Source organism: Calypte anna, chromosome 14 (genome assembly GCF_003957555.1).
Source record: "Calypte anna isolate BGI_N300 chromosome 14, bCalAnn1_v1.p, whole genome shotgun sequence".
Taxonomy (NCBI): domain Eukaryota; kingdom Metazoa; phylum Chordata; class Aves; order Apodiformes; family Trochilidae; genus Calypte; species Calypte anna.
In genome coordinates, this window is record NC_044260.1 from 508,360 (window position 1) to 526,360 (window position 18,001).

At 51.5% G+C, this 18,001-nt stretch overlaps 1 protein-coding gene across 8 annotated transcripts in view; it reads left to right on the forward strand.

Annotated features, from left to right (window-relative positions):
* MPRIP (myosin phosphatase Rho interacting protein) overlaps window positions 1–18,001 on the forward strand; it is a 75,589-nt gene that overhangs the window by 39,140 nt on the left and 18,448 nt on the right. For 4 of the 8 annotated variants that reach the window (XM_030459968.1, XM_030459967.1, XM_030459969.1 and 1 more), the window contains exons 7-15: window positions 490–649; window positions 6,751–6,892; window positions 7,400–7,516; window positions 9,524–9,580; window positions 10,932–11,000; window positions 11,258–11,347; window positions 11,615–11,724; window positions 15,879–16,464; window positions 17,393–17,509. In XM_030459968.1, coding sequence (XP_030315828.1) covers window positions 490–649; window positions 6,751–6,892; window positions 7,400–7,516; window positions 9,524–9,580; window positions 10,932–11,000; window positions 11,258–11,347; window positions 11,615–11,724; window positions 15,879–16,464; window positions 17,393–17,509 — 1,448 coding nt within the window. Of the gene's footprint in view, window positions 1–489; window positions 1,007–6,750; window positions 6,893–7,399; window positions 7,517–9,523; window positions 9,581–10,931; window positions 11,001–11,257; window positions 11,348–11,614; window positions 11,725–15,878; window positions 16,465–17,392; window positions 17,510–18,001 lie in introns of all 8 variants that reach the window. The other 4 variants (XM_030459965.1, XM_030459963.1, XM_030459962.1 and 1 more) reach the window with 2 other exon arrangements.

Below are 18,001 nucleotides of genomic sequence, written 5' to 3' on the forward strand. Positions count from 1 at the left end.
TGTTCTCCCTGAAGCAATAGGGGCTGGGGACTTTTCCTGCTGGGCTGGCACTACAGCCATTTCCTTTACTGCCCACTTGTATGGGGAATGTTTTCCACCTGCTCCTCACTACCAGGAGTGAGGTGTCCATCATCTTGTGCCTGCAAAGCTGTGGCCCACACCTGGTGGGGAAGAACAGGGATGGAATTGAATGCAGAATGGTGACTGCAGCCATCCATTTCTTGGTTTGAAGGTTTGGGTCTTTCAGTGGTGCAAGACCAGCCCAAGGGGGTTGGACTGGAGTCCCCAGCTCCCTGCACATGGTGTCACCATCTCCATGGACATGATGGGTGGTCAGAGTGGAAAAGCCTGGGGTGCAAGAGATGACAGCATGGGGCTGAGGCCCAGACCATCTCTGTTCCCGTTTTCTTCTTCTTTCCTGGATGGAATCAGGGTGTTTTTCATTAAAAGAAGAACTTGCACATGGTGACTTTTCTGTGTGTTCTTTAGAGGAGAGCTCCATGAACGGAGACCGGATAGACTGTGGGCGGAAGACTCGAGTGGAGAGTGGGTACTTTTCCTTGGAGAAGACCAAGCAAGACTCGAAGCTGGAAGAACAGCAGCTGCCACCCCCCCCGAGCCCACCCAGCCCCAGCACCCCAAACAACAGGTACAGTTATCCCAAATCGCCCTCGCAGGAGCATGCCCAGCCCTTTCCTTCCCCAGGTACCCGATCAGGCGACCGAATGATTCACAGCTTCTCTCTGAACTCCTTGGACTCGAAGAGCAGTAGCTCCATGCACAAGGACTCCAGCAGCAGAGATGTAGGAAGGGGAGCTGAAAAATCGGGGCGTCCCCTTTCTTTTAAAGCCAGCCGGCAGTACACCACCCTGGCCGACGTCCCCAAGGCCATTAGGATCAGTAATCGTGAGGCCTTCCAGGTGGAGAGGAAGCGGCTAGAACGGAAAACCCGGGCCCGTAGCCCTGGGAGAGAAGAAGTGGCCCGGCTCTTTGGCAATGAGAGAAGGTAAGGGATGGGTGGCTCATCTCCTCCTTGCATGCTTGAAGCACCAGCGAGTCCCTGCCGCAGCCCTGGATGGAGCAGGCTGGGTGAAACCCCTTTGTGTGACACCCCTCCCAGCTTGAGGGATGCCCGAGCACTCCAACCAGGCAACGGGATGTCCTTAGTAGTGCCAGCGGGCAGGTGTCACCCTGCCTGGCTGTTCTGGGGACAGCCAGCTGGGGTGGGTGATGTTTGGTGGCCGTGTTTGTGAGCAAGGCCGCCGTCCCTACCCCGGGTGGCACACGCTGGCAGCTGGCACCATTAATTAGGTTTGCTCTCTCAACGGTGTGAGATCCATCTGGGTGTGTTATGCAACTGCCTAATGAGCTGAGAGAGGTTTCAAAATGTCAGGGCATTAATCTGGGAGAGGAGAGGCGGGTGCAGTGCCGAGGCAAGGCTGAAAAACAGCTTTAGTGTGGAGGAGGACGGGAAGGGTGTCCGCCCCGGCGTGCTGGGTGCTCACTGGGCGAGGCAAAGGATGGGCTCGACTTGCCCTGGGAGAGAGACATTTGTGCTGGGAGGGCAGCAGAGCAAACCAGGAGACGAGCCCCGGGCAAGAGGGCCGCCTGCCAGTCTGATTTTCTTGCCCTGGTTTTCCTCCAGGCATGTTCTCTCTCGCACGGTTTCAGCAGGTGCTTCTTCTCTCTTCCTTCCCGGCCCCTAAAGGATTGTTTTCCAGCCTGGCTTCCTCACACTGGGAGCTGGGCTGGGGAGGGTGGCACAGGTTTGTGGCTGTGCCACCACTTGGCAGGAGGATGCCAAACCCAGCCCTGCCTCGGCAGCATGCGCAGCGAGTGCCAGGCTCTGGGGATGAAGGAGAAGAAGATGGGTTTGGCTTTCTGTGCCTCAGGAGTTGGGTGGGAGGAGAAGGATGCCACGCAGGTCCCCTCAGCCTGGGGATAAGGCTGGTGGCTGCTGGTTTGCAGGCTGAGCTGGTGTGTGTTGTCTCGTGTATGGGTTTAGATTGGGTCCCCAGTCTGGGTTTTCTTGCACGGGGTGCCCTGGCCAGCACCTTCTCCACGTGAGAGGACAGCACATTCCTCCAGTGCTTGACCATCGTTTCCTCCAGCCCCAGGGTTATCATGCAGCACCTGGGGCTGCACTGAGCTGGGATGTGCCAGGATAGGGAGGAGAAACAGATTTACAGCCAGATAACAGAGCCTGGGAGAGGATGCTGCTGCCAGAGACTGACCCTTTTTAATGTCAGCCCCACTCCTTGCCTGCTGACAGGTGCCTTTTTCCAGGGAAAAACAGTTTTTCCCAGCCCAGCTGTGCTTCTGGGGCTGCTAGCAGGTTTTTATTGCTTTATCAGTACTGGCACAAATTCTCCCATGTCAGCAGGGCCTTTATCAGAGCAGGATGGGTGCAGGGAGGGGAGCGGGTGCTGCACCAGGCACAGAGCTCTTGCTGCATGCAGGGCTGACCCCAGTGCAGTGTTTGGGAGATGGCAGAGGGCAAGGGGTCCCCACCTGATCAGTAAATCAGTGTGCCCTGAGCAGGGGCAGCTCAGTGGCAGTCTTTAGGGACAGGCACGTTCATGGTCTCCTCTGGTAACCTGGGAATTGGTCTGTGTGGGTGGGAAGGTGGACTTGGCAAGGCACAGAGAGGCAGTCCAGCATCACCCCAGAGAATGTAACATTCACCAGCACCCTGCTCAACTTGGCTGCTTTTTATATTTTAGTTTACCTAGTCCTACTCCACTCTTGGTTTTCTCCTCCAAGCTTGGGCTGTGCTGTTGGAGGTTGAGCAAATACCAGAACTCATTTCCATGCTGTGGGGTCAGCTTTTTCCCTTGGGTTTAACACTGTTTCTAATAATCTTTCTCAGTAACCCACTAACATGTCTGGGAACACTTGCCTGAAACTGCTTGCCTACATGCCATCCCCGTAGGTTCCAGCCTGGCATGGTTCAGATCAGCCCTTCCATCTCAGTGCAGCCAGACCAACTTGCTCAGATTCTGTTGGTATTTTCAGCTCTTCCTCCTGTTTTCTGTATACCCACCATGAATAAGTGTGAATGTCAGGGCTGGGGATGGAAAAAGAATTATTTTAGGTAGCCAGTGCTGCCTCTTGAGTGACACACCTGTGGATTTAGCTCCAGATGAAGCTATTTTTCAGGCTTCTTGGTGTTTCCTTATACTAAGAGAGATGACATGACTTATGCCCAGGACTGTGCAGGAAGTTTTCCGTAATGACCATTCATACCTGACACTGGCTCCACACCCCATGCCGGTGTCTGAGCTCACAGCTGCTCAGAGACATGAATCAGAAAGCAGGGGATAATCTCCCTGATTTTGGCACAGGAGTGGAGGAGTGCGAGTTCCCTCTGCTGGCACGTGGCAGGACAGGGCTGCCAGCACCACACAAGGAGGCTCCACCAGGTCTGTGTCCAGAGAGCTTGAGCTGTGGCTCTGATCTCCTATCTCAGACCCATCCCACGGGCAAAAAAGCAGGAGTGGCTCTTTGGGAACAACATGGAAAAATCTGGAACCTTGTTTTGCACACAGAATCACAGAGGAGTGGGCTGCAGGGACAACCTTGGAGGCTGCTCCACATATCCCAGTGGAGCTCTGCAGCTGCAGGGGTAAATCCTGACATCTCAGGAAGGTGTCAGCACTTGTGGGAAGGAGGCAACCTTGGTGGGGAGTCCTTGGGGTGCAGAGACCTGGATCCCCTTTGTCCAGCTGCAGGCATACCTACCTCCAGCAGCTCCCTGGGAAACATTGGGATTTCTGATTGAAAACCTTTTGCCTTTTCTTGCCCGATTCCAGGGATGCAGCCTCTAAAACCACAGCTCTCCTGGTTGACCCCATGTTCTGCTCACACTGGCAAGAGTCCCTTATGGTGTCTGCCGGATCAGCTGTACGAGGGGCTGAGGGGTGTTTCTGTCCCAAATAAATAGCAGAGCTGCCTGAAATCACTTAAAAGACTTCTCTGTTTCAAATTCCTTCTCTGGAGCTTCTTGAGATGTAAGGCTCTGCTCTGAATGCTGCTTCTACCCCTAGAGAGGAGTGCCTGCTCCCTGCTCTCCCAAGTATAGCTTGTTTTTTTTTCTTGTAAGACTATCCTCTTTGTTTTTGTGGGCCTTTTGGGGGAAATTCTTCCTTTTCCTGATACTGTCTTGTCTTCCTGCTAAACAATTAATGAATCCAATAAAACCGAGCCCTTTCTTCCAATCAAAGAAAATCACTTTAACCATAGCTCGTGCTGGTCTTGAGAGCTTTTCTTCCCACCGCACACACCCTCCACCTAACAGCTGAGATCTGCAGCTTGGATTTAGTGGCCTGGAAAAGATTAACAGCCTGCATGGCCAAGGAGCTCCTTGGGATGAGCTTGGTAGCTGAGAAAGCACTAAATGGCACTGCAGCTTTTAAAATGCTTCTTCATCTGCAGCCTGATTTTGCCAAGACAGAGCTGCTGTTTGGAGGGAGCAGCTCTCTCCTCAGCACGTTGGGGAAGGAGAGGAGAGCCCTTCCCCTCCTCACCCTCCCCAGGATCTTTAGCAGTTATTTCTCTGAAATGTTGAGCTAATGAGAAAAAAAAATGATTCTTTCCTGTAATCTGGATGATATTAACCCTTGGGGCTGTGATTTGGTTGCAGTGATTTGTTTTTCTCCTCCCTTTTCCAATGACGAATGACTGGAATGATTTTGATTTTGTTTTGTATGTAGGTGCAGATATATAATTTCCTCTTCTGTTCATTCATTTTCCAGCCTTGTTTTCTTCCAGGTCTTGTTGCTCTCCACCTTCTCCTGCTGTGTTGCTGTGTGACGTGTCCGCCTTTACCTCGCCTGCTTCGCTACCATCTCATCTCAATCTCAAGCCGTAGAACAACCTGGTGGTGCAGCCCCTTTCATGAGAAATCAACTTTTGATTTTGTCTTATGTTTCTTTGGTTGGGTTGGTTGTTTTGCTTTTGGTTTTTTGGTTTTTTGTTTTGGTTTTTTTTTAATTTCTCCTGATTTGTTTTCCTTCAGGCCTTCACCTAATGGGTCACAGACAATGTTAATTCATGGACCTCTTACTCCATCCTAAACTGAGACTCAGAGAAGGCTGGGCCAGTGGAAAAAGGGTTAAAAAATTGAAAGTCCAAAACAGTTCCATGTCTGCTGGTGAACAGAGGATGTGGATTTATTCTCCATCAGTTGGCTGAAGTGAATGGACATCTCATGAGCAGAACATCCCAGAGGGACTGGGAGCTCTGCATGAGCCTGGGATCTGCCTGCTCCCACTCTGCAGACTGGGAGGCAGCCCGGGATGAACAGATGTCCCACAAAAACATTAGACACATTTGAATTTCCAAAGCAAAGTCTTCCCCACTGATTTTGTCCCTTCCTCTTTGGTTATGGGCTTCAGTGCCTGGTCCTGGCAGCCTGGCTCTGAGTAGCAGTGGGGGGCCCTCAGCCCGCCAGGGGATGTGATGTGCCCAGACTGTTTGTCTCATTTATGGAATTTGGTGCAAATGTTGGTTGAAAACTGAACATCTCATGTTTTTTTGAGTTCTTAACCTGCTGTTCCTTTCTGTGGGAAGTGTTAAAATTATGGTTTTTTTCTTTGGATAACCTGTTTCCCCTCATGTGGTTGCCATTGTGATTTTCATACAGATTCGAGGCTCACACAGCGTGAGCAGCTCCCAGTTTTGATGCATCACATGCAGATCCAAATTTTCTGTCAGGAACCCACCCAGACTGAGCTTCTGTGGGAATTTGGAAACTGAGCTTTAAACCTCTCAGCTTGGAGCTCAGCTGATGTGTGTGTTGGTGATGGGTTATTGCTTCACATTGCCAGGTTGTGATTAAGGACCTGATGTTGATAATTGCCCAAACCCCCAGGAATTCAAATTTAGACACCAGCAGGTCCTTTGAAAATTCCAGTACTCCCTCACCTGTGGTCAGTGAGCAGCTTTTTATGCTGAAATAGTGCTTTTAATTCACCTGCAAAGGATTAATTCTTAGGAACATCCCATTTGGGTTTGGTCTGAGGTTAGCTCCTGCTCCATCCATGTTTCTTCTGCCCTGGTGTGGTGGGCCACCAAGGAGGTGTCTGAGAGCCCAGGCTGTGCTCCCTGGTGGCCATAGGGGATTTGCAGACCTGTTTGAAAGGAGGGGCAGAGCCCCAAGGTTTTGCACAGCCTTCAATCCAGACCTGTTGTCTGGAGGCACCCGTGGGTTCTTCTCACTTGGTGCAATACTGTGGAGGTTTCCCATGTGGGGCTGAGTTTTTACAGGGTGTCTATGGCAGTGAACACTCTGGGTGACCCTCAGGTATCTGTTACCTCTGTACTCAGCTTGGTCTGATGTGTCTGGGGAGGCCATCAGCAGCAGCTGCAGTGCTAGAAAATAAAGATTAAGTTCAAGACAAAGGTACTCAATCCCAAAAGGCTGTAGAATTCCCAACTATAAAGTTATTGCTGGATTTTCAGGAGTTTTCTAGATATTTAAACAGTTATTATTTGTAGGGTTGAGCAGTATGAGGTTGTTTCCCCCACTTTGACTGCAGGTAAAAATGGTCCATGTCAGATTTGGGGCGTTTTGCCCTGGACTTGGGCACACTGGAGGTTCCAGAGAAACCAGGACTGAAAGCCAGGTGTGCGTGAACACTGGGTCGAGCGATTCTGCAGACTTAGATTTGTGGGTTTATTCAGCTCGACACAGTTGCTTGTTCTTGTGTTTTAACTGGCTCTGGTTTCCCCTTTCTCTCTCTTTTCCAGGCGATCCCAGGTAATTGAAAAATTTGAGGCATTAGATATTGAGAACGCAGAGCACATGGAAACCAACACGTCAGGCGGCGCGTCCCTTTCCAGCGAGACGCGGCAGGGCAGGAGTGAGAAGAGGGTTTTCCCTCGGAAACGGGTGAGCTGCTCAGCCAAGGTCTGGTGGTGGCATTTGGAGGATGGCATCTGGGATCCTGCAGCCTGGGACTGAGGGTTTGCAGGGGATCTGGAGTCACAGGCAGGCTCGTGGAGGAGCCAAAACGCTGTGTGTGCTCACTCAAGGCAGGTTTGCTGCCTGCTGCTCTGCTTCCTTGGCCTGGCTGCAGATCAGAGGAGAAAATCAGGTTGTCTTTTCTCCTCCCTCCAAAAAAGAAAGAGAGAAACTTCAGATCTGTCGTGGCAGGACAGATCAGGATGGGGTGAAGTAACAAAAGAAAGAGGCGGTCTTGAGAGTCCCAGATACACTTAGATATATTGGGAACAAGTTAATGCTTGAGAGGACAAAGAAAATGTATTGGCAGTGAAATGACACTTGTTCTGAGCCTGACATGCCCCTTCAATATTTGGATTTTTATGCCACGAGCCAAGAGAGTGGGACCAGCTGTCCTAGTTCCTGCACTGATCTGGGCTATCACTGTTTACACAGGACTTCACTTCTGAAGGTGCAGCTGTGGGCTCCATCCTGGATGTCTCTGCATCTCCTCTGTCCCCACACCGCCGGGCAAAGTCACTGGACAGGAGGTCCACGGAGTCCTCTATGACGGTGAGCAAGCAGGGCTGTGTCCTCTGCCTTGGGGCAGGATGGAAGAGGCTCTTCCCAGGCAGGTTTTGGTGAAAACTTTCCCTGTAGCCAGCACATAGGATACGCTTGGATTTGGAGCAGGGTTCAGTGACTTGGCTTCACACTTGGTGTGTGTAAGGGAAGTTAACACATGGCCTAGTTTTTTAATGACACTTCTGGATGTTTATGCAGTTGCAAGTGGGTGTGAGTGGGATGAAGGCTGCGAGGAAGGGCTGAACCAGCTCTCCCTGGCTTTTCCTCCCTTTGCATATTTCAAATGCTCACCAGACCTGGAGGCAAACAGTACAAAACAAACACAAAATGCTCTCCTTTCACTCACCACCCTTCTGTAGGAACAAAATAAATACACTTGCTAATCTCTCAAAAAGATTACACAGACATTGTAAATACGAGCTGCATTTTTCATGGATGGACAGCTTCTGTTGAAGGACTTTTCAGGAGGATGCAGTAGCTTAGCCTTTCTGTAGTAGCTTTTCCTGTAGGTCTGTGCAGCCACAAGAGTGACTTTTAAATCCTTGGTGGTAATAAAAAGGTGCAAAAAGTGCACGTTATCTGGTGAAGGCAAGAAAATCATGCAGTCAGTGGGACGAAAACCTTTTCCTTGCTTTAAAAATGCCTTTATTGTGCCACTCCTGCTATAAAAGTAGCAATACAGTAAAACCTGCAGACCTGCTGGCTTGAGACTCTTATTGCAAGACTCTCCCCTTTGCCGTGGGGTTTGCTGTGTCAGATCCCATGAGGATAAAATTGAGGGAGAGTTCATCCCTTGTTAGGCTTGGTGAGTTACAGCAGAGCTGTGGCTTATGCTGCAAGAGTATCTCTTCCATCAACTGCTTCATCTATTTTTGATTTCTGATGTCTGCACCGATCAGTGGCAGCGGGTCCCAAGCTTCATGTGCTTCAGCAGATTTACAGCTTCAGTAAAAAAGAAGCAGCAGGCTGGTGGTGCTGTTGTTCTGTGAGGGTGAATTAGGGCTGAGATGAGGGTGCCCAGCTCTCATAGCCTGCTGCAGAGATGGATGGAGCCATTGCAAATGCCATTTTCTCTATAATTTGTTCAGGGTTTATCTCTGCCTCCTCAGCAGGTCCTGGGGAGGGAGCTTGGCGGGTTTGTTGCCTGCAGCCACATCACAGCCAGGGCTGGACAGGCTGGCATCTGGCTGCTCCCTCCTCCAGTTCCCTAGGGATTCAGGAAAGGCAAGGTGGCGTGTGTTTATGTGGAGCAGGGATGGGTTCCCACTGCTGTGGGAGCACTCAAATGTGAGGTGTGCCACCTCACAGCATAGATTTGATTGAAATGGGCTTTCAGACCCCAGTTTTCCATTTCTTCCCTCTCTATAGCCTGTTTCAGATACTACAGCTGTGTTTCACACACTGCTGTCCTTTCCTCCTCCACTCTGCAGCACGTGGAGCAGCTGGAGGAGCTCAGCCTCCAGGGAGCAAAAGCATTTCCACCACATCCTTTCCTGTGCACGGGCAGGGCTGGGAGGAAGGGCTGGCAGGAGTTGTCCCACGCTGTCTCAGAGCTTCAACATCCCAGTAGTGCACCCCACGTTGGAGAAAAGAGAAGGTGTCATTTGGGGCAGTGCTGGGTTTCCCTCCATTTCCAGCCTTGGGAACTCAGTCTTATTTTAAACCCTGCAGCCTTGTATCAATGGCACATAGTTTGTCCTTTGTAATGTATAATAGAGGGACAAAAGTCTTGCTAATCCCTTGCTTTTCCTTCTTCTCTAATGCTGGTGTAACAGAAATCGCAAGAGAAGTGCTAGGAGGAAAACAACCCAAATAAACCACACAGCAAGTCTGTTCCTCCTGGGAGGAAATGTTTATCCACCCTGCAGTGTAATCCAATTGAAGTGTTGCTGGTCTCTGTGACTGCTGCCCTGTGTTTTATCAAGCTGCTGCCATTGCCTTCTGAGCACAGATACCTCTTCCCTCCCTTCTGATCGCCTCTCTCCTTTCTTGCAGCCTGATCTGCTGAACTTCAAGAAGGGCTGGTTGACAAAGCAGTATGAGGATGGGCAGGTGAGTCTGGAGGAAGCTCTGTCCTTCATACTGGTCTTTGGTGCCACCAGCAGTCACAGTTTGTAGCAGACAACACTCATTCCAACCTCCCAGCTATGCAAACTGACAAAGCCCTGATGTCCTTGAAGGGCAGATCAGTCTTGGGCCATGGGAGAAACCAGATGTAGGCACTTGGGCAAGAGCAGCAACAGGGGGTTTGTACAACTCTGGAGCCCAGGCAGCAATGGTTGTGAGAGAGCCCTGTGCAAACAGTGTTTGTCTTGAAGCAGGAATAGCTGGTGCTTGGTCCTTTGGAGGTTTCAAAGCCCAGCAGCTGGGTGTTGTGGTGTGGGTTTCTGGGGAGCTCTGGGGCAGCTTGAATAGCAGTGCTGGTTTCGTGTTCCTGTTCTCAATTAGTCTCATCTCCCTTGCGACCCAGCAACCTCTTTGGCATCAGTAATGAGGCTCAGATAAGGTCTCTTGAGCACCTTGGCAAGGCCAATAAATAAATAAATGCCTCTGGGTTGGCACTGAGGGAAGCAGCTACTGACACTTTCCTCCTGTCCATCCCCAGAGGGATGCAGGACATGCTGCTCTGCTGGAGCCTTAGAGACAGGTGCTGATGCTCAGGCAGCGTGGGTGCCCTGGCTGGTGGCAGACCACTCCTTCCATGGATTTCTTTCCCTCCTGCTCAGCCTGTTGAGGGAATATGAGGGCAACTCACCCATGGCTGTAAGTGCCATGGCCTGGGCTCTGCTGCGGGTACCCACTGGTGTGCTGGGGCTGAGGGCACATCTGTAGGCAGCTGGAGGAGGATTTGGCTGCTGGAGCAATGTTGTATTGATTGAAAACTGCCTCGGGTACACTTGTGCCTCACTGGGAGCATGCAGGAGGAGTATTTGGATAGCACAAGGGCCAGGAATAGGCTGCCACTCAATTTCTAGCTACTGCAGATAAAACATGAATGTTTTACTGCCTTTTTCTCTTTCTTGAAAGAGTGATTTCCCTTCAAGGCTTTAAGAGCAGCCACTAGAAGCATTGTCTTGCCAGTGGAGCTAATGGAAAGGCTCTGACTGCATCCATGGCTCCTGCTGTGTTTCACCATCACATGCAGGGCTGGTTCCAGCACTCTGCCAGTGTGCTGGAGTAATCAGGGTCCTGGTGCTACAAACCATCACCGTGTCCCTTGAGTTCCTGCCTGTTCAGGTCATCCCTTCATCCTCGGAGAGCCTCTCAGCAAAACTGTGACAGGAGAGGCTGTGAGCTGCCTCCCCATGGGGCATCTCTGCCGGGCGACCTGTGAAAAGCAGCCCAGGCTCTGCTAGTGGAGAAAGAACAGGATTGTCACTGCCCTGTCTTGGTTGTTTTCTAGTGGAAAAAGCATTGGTTTGTGCTGACTGACCAGAGCCTGAGATACTACCGGGATTCAGTGGCAGAGGAGGTGAGTGTCCTGCCTTGTGTCCTCCCCATCAGCGTTGGACCCATTGCTCTGCACCCAGGGAGCCCCAGGTGCTCCCAGACTGACCCTGGGCAGGCTGCATTCCCATGGATTCCCATGCATTCCCAGATGCTGAGGTCCTGGAGCATCGCTCCTCAGGGCTTTGTGCTTCTCAAGCACCTTCTGCGTGGCTCCTTCTGAGCCCACCAAGCTTTGGGGTTGCAGAGCATTCTGGCTGATTTGCCCTCTTCCCTCCCCAGGCAGCTGACCTGGATGGAGAAATCGATTTATCCACCTGCTATGATGTTACTGAGTACCCAGTGCAGCGCAACTACGGCTTCCAGATCCACGTAAGGAAAATGTAGGGAGGAGGAGGAGTCCAGCTGGGGGATGGCCAACAGGGCTTCTCATGCTGTGCCACTACCTGGGGATGTTCATCTGTGGCAAGAGAAACATCTCCCCAAACACCTAAAAGACCCTCCAGCATCCCCTGCAGTACTCCAGAGAGCTCTGGCTTTGGGTTTGAGAGCCATTTGTTTTGTTGGTGGTGTTGGCAGGGTGGGAAAGTGCTGGTGGGTGCAATCAGCTGCTCTGAGCCCATCCTCCTCTTTCCCTAGACAAAGGAAGGGGAATTCACCCTCTCTGCCATGACATCGGGCATTCGCCGCAACTGGATCCAGACCATCATGAAGCACGTTCGCCCCACTACTGCTCCTGATGTCACAAGGTAAAGGAGAGAGTTTAGCAGCCCCTGCAGATGTCTGGCTTCCTGTGCAGGAGTAACTCTTCCCTTGTCACCTTTCTTTCTTCTTTCTGAGCCTGTCCATTCCTGGAAGCTCTTTCTCACGTCATTCTCTCTGGGCTTAATCTGGTTACACTTTGTAAGGAAGCTGTTATGCTGAGTTACTCTTACACGTCCAGGTTTCAAAGAGAGTTGAAAATGTGGCTTTAATTTGTGCATAGGAGTATGAAATACTGTTTCTATATCAAGGCTCCTCTGGATTCCTACCAGGTATTGTGAAACCACTTGGATTCAGTTGTGCTGGGTTCCCCCTTTCCTCTGGCTACTGTTCAGCACGAGCTGCCCATCCCCTCCACGGGTCATGGCAGCACGAGCCCAGGGTTCAATTTAGAAGCTGTTTGGCTCTGATATATTTAAAACTCCAGCCAGCAAATCATCTTCCCTCTTCTTTTGATCTCAGATAGCTGCTGCAGCTCATTCCCCTTACTTGTTAGTACTGCTGGCCTCTCCTCCTGCCCTCAGTGCCAGAGGAAGGGACACCCTTCTTCACAGAGTACTTTTTGTGAGTGCTTGTGGCTGGGGATAAAGGGTGTTCGACCTCCTCACAGCTAACCATGCCAGCCACACTCCTACAGGCCACCTCTTACAGGCTTTGTGGACACAGCCTCACCATTAACTTAATCTCCTGTCCTTACTGTAGCTGCAGTGATCAGGTTTTTGCCAGGTTTGTCCCTGCATTGGTGGAATGGCTCTTCTCACCTGGTACTGTTGGCCTGGGGATGCTCCAGCCTCTCCTTCCCCATCATGCTTGGCACTCAGCCACCATTTCTCAGCCCTGCCCAAGCGCTGGTGGATCTCATGAGGTTTCTGGGGAACCCACCTTTCTCCTCACTCCTGTGTGTGTTTGATTTCCATGCAATCCCAGGAAAAACTTCTCTTTGAAACTATCCGTGCTGAAGCCCAGGTTGGAAAACTGTGTTCTCTCCTGTATTAACGTTTTGTGGTTTGTATATCTTGTGATTCACTGCATGCTCCTCCTTTTCTGCACCTCGGATGGGAAGTCCTGCAGTTTCCATTTATTTTCCTTTCTTTTTTTTCCCCCTCTTTTTTTTTTTTTCTTTTTCTTTTTTTCCCTTTAAATAAAAGCCAGAGAGAAGGGACGAAGCAACCTGATCTTGACACTTGATTTCCCTACACTGGTATCTTCCGATGTGACTAAATGTGAAGATGAAGACCAAGGAAATTTGAAGGGACCTCTCTGCCTTTAAAGAGCCAGATACTTTTATAGCCTCACAGGTTACTGCAGCACCATAGTCATGTGCACTGTATCTGCTCTGAGCCCACACAAAGGGGTTTGACTTGGGTTACCCCAGGGAGAGGGGTCCAAGCACAGGTATTGGTTGGGCAGTAACTTGCTACACTGCATAAATAGAGTGGGAATCACAATCTGGAGCTGGGGAAGAAGGAATTATAAGTGCACTTCTGTCCTTTTCTGTAAAGCTGGTTTTGGGTGGTATAGAATCTGGCATGGATTGGTCACATTGCTGAGATGTAGCTGTGAGCTGAAGGGCCATGCCACAGCACGTGGGGTATCCCAGCCTGTCCTGCCTGCACCTTGTTAGCATCCGTGGTTTGTTGGGTGGAGCTGCTGGAAAACTGAAGGACAAACTACTGAAGGCTTGTGATGGAGAGGTGGCAAACATCTGCACTGTGTGGCTGGGATGTGGGAGAGATGTCAGTCTGGGTGCTCAGCTGTGCTGGGAGGGCAGCAGTGTTCACACCATCCTTGGGCTGATCTGAGTCCACACATTTCTGCAGCCATGTCTCCTTACCTCTCTGCTCTGTCTCCACCAAGCCAAACACACATTTTCTCAGTTACTCAAGTCCTAATTGCTCTTTATACTGCTGTGTGTGTCAGCACCCAGGGAGGGGGCAGTGCCCTGCAGTCTGCAGAGGCACTAATTACACTCTGCTAACGATGACCATGCAGATAGAAAATACCTACAAGGAAGAAGATGGCTGCTTCAGCACTGAGTCCTTGTCCATCTTGGTGAGGTTGGGTTCCCCAGTGTCCCCCCAGGTCCCTGCAGCCTTCCTGTTCTTCTTGCACTCTGGGGCAGCACGCTTGGCTCATACCTTGCCAGTATCAAAACAACCCCACTTTTTGCTTTAACCTATAAATATCATTGCAAGGCAGAGACACACACACACCCCTGAGATGGAGGAGATGTGAAATGCTTCAGCAGAGTTAATAGCCATGAGGTACTTGTGGGAGATGAAACGAGGAACTTCAGGTCAGTCTTTTGAGTCTCTTTGCTCTGTTCCCAGCGGCCATCCCTCTGCTCCCTGACACGCATCCCATGCCTTGTGGAAAGCAGCAGAGGAGAAACGAGCTCACGAGAGATGTCACCTCTAGAAATGCCCAGATCCTTCCACGTGGTATTTAGAGCAGTGTAATTTCTGTCCCTCAACAATATCTGAGGACCCCCTTTTTCCCTAGCCATCTTCTCCATTTTAAGGGTCCACCTCATCCTGCTTTTTCTTACTTTAATGCAGCTGTAGTCACTAACTGACCCCAGACAGTGCCTGGCTTTGGAGCCATGCAGTATCTTCTAATGGCTGAGGAGCACAGACTTTTCATCCTGGTGCCTTTTGGCTTTTACTTTATGAGCTGCAAGGGACAGAGCTGAAGAAGGGCATTCTCTCCGAGCTGGTTTTAACTTGTAGCTGCCAGAATTTCTTGAGACCCAGCTCTACCAAGCCTGCAGTTTTATCATGGATGAAAGTGCATCGGAAGATACTAGCCCTGGACCCATGCAGAGTCATCTCTTCTGCTCCATGCTTTGTTTTGGGCACATGCACATACGTGAGGTTGTTGGCTGTGGGAGCTGGGGTTTGTTTCCAAGGGTGGAGGAGAATCTGGGGAGATGCTTCCCAGTCTCTTCCTACTGTGCCCGTTTGGAAATCTTGTTGAGGCTTTGCTGGAGGCAGGAGCCCAGGGGGAAACTGTGGTTGTACTGCAAGGAGGGAGGGCCAGGAGTCAGCCTGAGGAGCAGGGCTTTGCCTTGAGAGGCATCTCAGGGGCTTCTGATAGCAAAGAGGGCTCAGCAAACACCTGCTACTCCATCAAGATGGGCTTCCTCTGCAAACAGCATACTGCTATTTTCCTTTTTAGTTTGATCTGCATGTTAACGAGGCTGGCATGTCTACGTTTATTAAGCTAATACTGCATTATGGATTATCCATAGGCTGGAAACAGTATTGCCTTCCCCTGTTAACTTTCCCTGCTTGACAAGTTTATGCCTCCCCTCTCAACCCACCACGCTCTAACTCAGCACTAAAAATCCTTCCTTGCTTGAGAAATCAGCTTTTTCAGTGACTTCTGTATTGAATTAACTTGCTCTCCTTGCTGCATTGACAACTGCACACATGGCACACAGCCCCGTGCTGGGGTGGCTGCCTGCAAGGCTGGTTTCCCCAGGGGAGATCAGTGCCTTCAGTGCAGGTGGTGGCACGGAGAAGTTTTCAACCTATTTATACCCTGACTTTGCCAAGCTCGAGGAAAACCTTCCCCCTGTTCTTATCCAAGACCTTTGGGAGCTGCTCGGTGCTTCTTCACCCTGCAGCTCTGAAGCCAGACTGACTTTGGTGGCCCTGGTGACATCCTCTCTGCAAGCATGTGATTATGGATGGCCCTGTCTACCCGTGTGTGTGTGCACGGAGCCCCACAGTTGGTGTCAGAGGAGCTTTCAAAGCCTCTTCCCAACCTGACAGGACAGTTTGAGATCACTGCCTTCTCCATGGGCTACTGCTGGGTCATGGTCACCATCCCCAGGGTGGCTGTCAAGGAGATGCAAGGTTGGGATCTGTTGCTCTTGGGGTGCTGGGGGGTGCCCAGGAGAAGCTGGAGCCACTTGCACCAAGGCTTTGCGCACCAGCACGACCCCAGGGAAGGGCAGCAGTGACTCCTGTGCCTGAGAGGTGACAGGAGATGGAGGAACAAGGGGGGGCACCCACATGGCATTGGCTTGGGCTTCCAGCAGCCCCTTTCCACCCGGCTCTTGGAGGCATGCGTGGGAGCGCCTAGGTGTCTCCAGCACCCACTGACACTTTCCTTCACCCTCTCTCTGTCCTCACAGCTCCTTGCCGGAAGAGAAAAGCAAAACAAGCTCTTCCTTCGAGACCGCTCCAAAGCCAAGTGAGAAGCCAGATGCAGAGCAAGCCGAGCTGGACCCGGAGCAGAAGCGGAGCCGTGCCCGGGAACGCCGGCGAGAAGGACGCTCCAAGACCTTTGACTGGGCTGAATTCCGCCCCATCCAGCAAGCCCTGGCGCAGGAGCGTGCGAACGCTGCGGACTCCTCCAGGAACACCTCTGCCACCTTCTCCAGGGACACCGGTGCCACCGACGCCGACTCGGGAGAGCTGGAGCGGGAGCGGGCCCGGCGGCGGGAGGAGCGGCGGAAGCGTTTCGAGATGATCGATACCGTGGACGGAGCAGGCACGGAAGAGGCACTAAGGATGGAAGTGGACCGGATCCTGCCCGTCCCGGGGGACATCAAACCCCAGAACGTCCACGTGGAGATCGAGCAGCGCTGGCACCAGGTGGAGACCACCCCGCTGCGGGAGGAGAAGCAGATCCCCATCACACCCCTGCACCTCGCCCACGCCGAGGAGCGGGAGGAGGGGCTGGCCAAGCAGCACTTGACCACACTGCTGGAGAAGGAGGTAAAGCAGGGGGTGCGGGGCACAGGCTGCCTGCCAGAACAGCCTTCAGGCCACTGCGGGAACTGGAGGAAGCCTCAATAAGGCTTAAAAATCTGCCTTTAAAGATGTTTTGCAATCGCAACAAGTCGGGATGCTGCAGGGTCCCCTGGGAGGCTGGCAGAGCCACAGGTCTGTGTCCTTTCCCCTTCAGCTCTGCTTGCAGCTTTCACATTCCCACAGCTATAGAAAGAACTGGTTTTGCAAGGGTGGCATTTTGTTACCCCTGCCATTTAGCACAGCCCACCCTTTTGTTGTTTGTTAGCCAGCCTGCCCCCTGATGAGGTGGGTACAACTGATGTGTATCAACCAGGCTCTGAAATGAAGCTGATCCTTCTGTGAGGATTATCCTGCAGCTGTAGAAGTTGGTGCCTGCAGTTTATCTACAAGGCTATAAACTGGTTGGAATTCCTGTGCACGCCACAGAGGTTCCTTTTCTGTGGAGCCTTCTTTAAGCACTCTTAAGATTTTAGGGAAAGAAAGGTGGAGACTCAGCTCACTTGGAAGAGGTCCATGCCTGGGATAACAGGGGTTGTTGTTGGTTGGGATTAAGGTGTATTAGCAGGAATGAAAGGGGTGCAGGCGTGGAGTAACCAGGAGTATCGCCAGGCTGAACCAGGCTGGGATTTGCCTGGGTCATGCCTGGCACGAGCTGGTGCTGTTCATCCTTTGCTGCAGTGAGCTTTATGAGTTAAACTATTGCCCAATTTAGTTGTTTCAGGGGGGAGGGATTTCTCCTGGCAAAATGAAATCCAGATCCCAGAGGAGAACAAAGCAGCGGTGGCATCAAAAGCCCTGTTCATTCTGCTCTACGTCCCCTCTAAGCCACTTCCTCCTTATGGCTGACCCTCTGCTCACTCCCTGGGCACTGTCTCTGTTCATCTCCCCCCAGCTGGAGCAAAAGCAGAAGGAGGCCCTGGATCTCCTGGAGCAGAACCGGCACCTGCAGGACCAGCTGAAAGTGGCACTGGGCCGGGAGCAGAGCGCCCGGGAGGGCTACGTGTTGCAGGTAGGAGAGCAGGGAGGAGAGAGAAACCCATCTTCCTCCATGCCCAAGGGGGACCCTGGTGGGCTTCAGTCCAGGCTGGTTTTGGGAGCATCCTGGTTGCCTCAGAAAGGAGTGAGCTCCAAGAGATTTGACCTTCTTGCAAATATTGCTAATTCAAATAGACTTATCAGGATCATCTGCTTAACAAAACCTTTGGTGTGGGGTGCAGTAGGCAGAAAATAGCATTACATAGTGGTGTCCCTGAGGAGAAACATAAACACAGCCATGGTAGACAGGTGGGACCTCAGTAAGATCCACCTCTGATCCACCCTATACTGTGTTTGCCTATGCAACAGCTATTTCCCCCTTTCTGTGCCCCAGATATTCCCCTCAGACAGTGGGGCTGCACATAAGGCTTTCTAAGCACCAAGTAGCCCAGCAGTTGCTCCTGGCTGGGCAGTTTGAGTGGCAGTGACATGGGCAAACACAGCACACACAAAGAAATGTATCTCC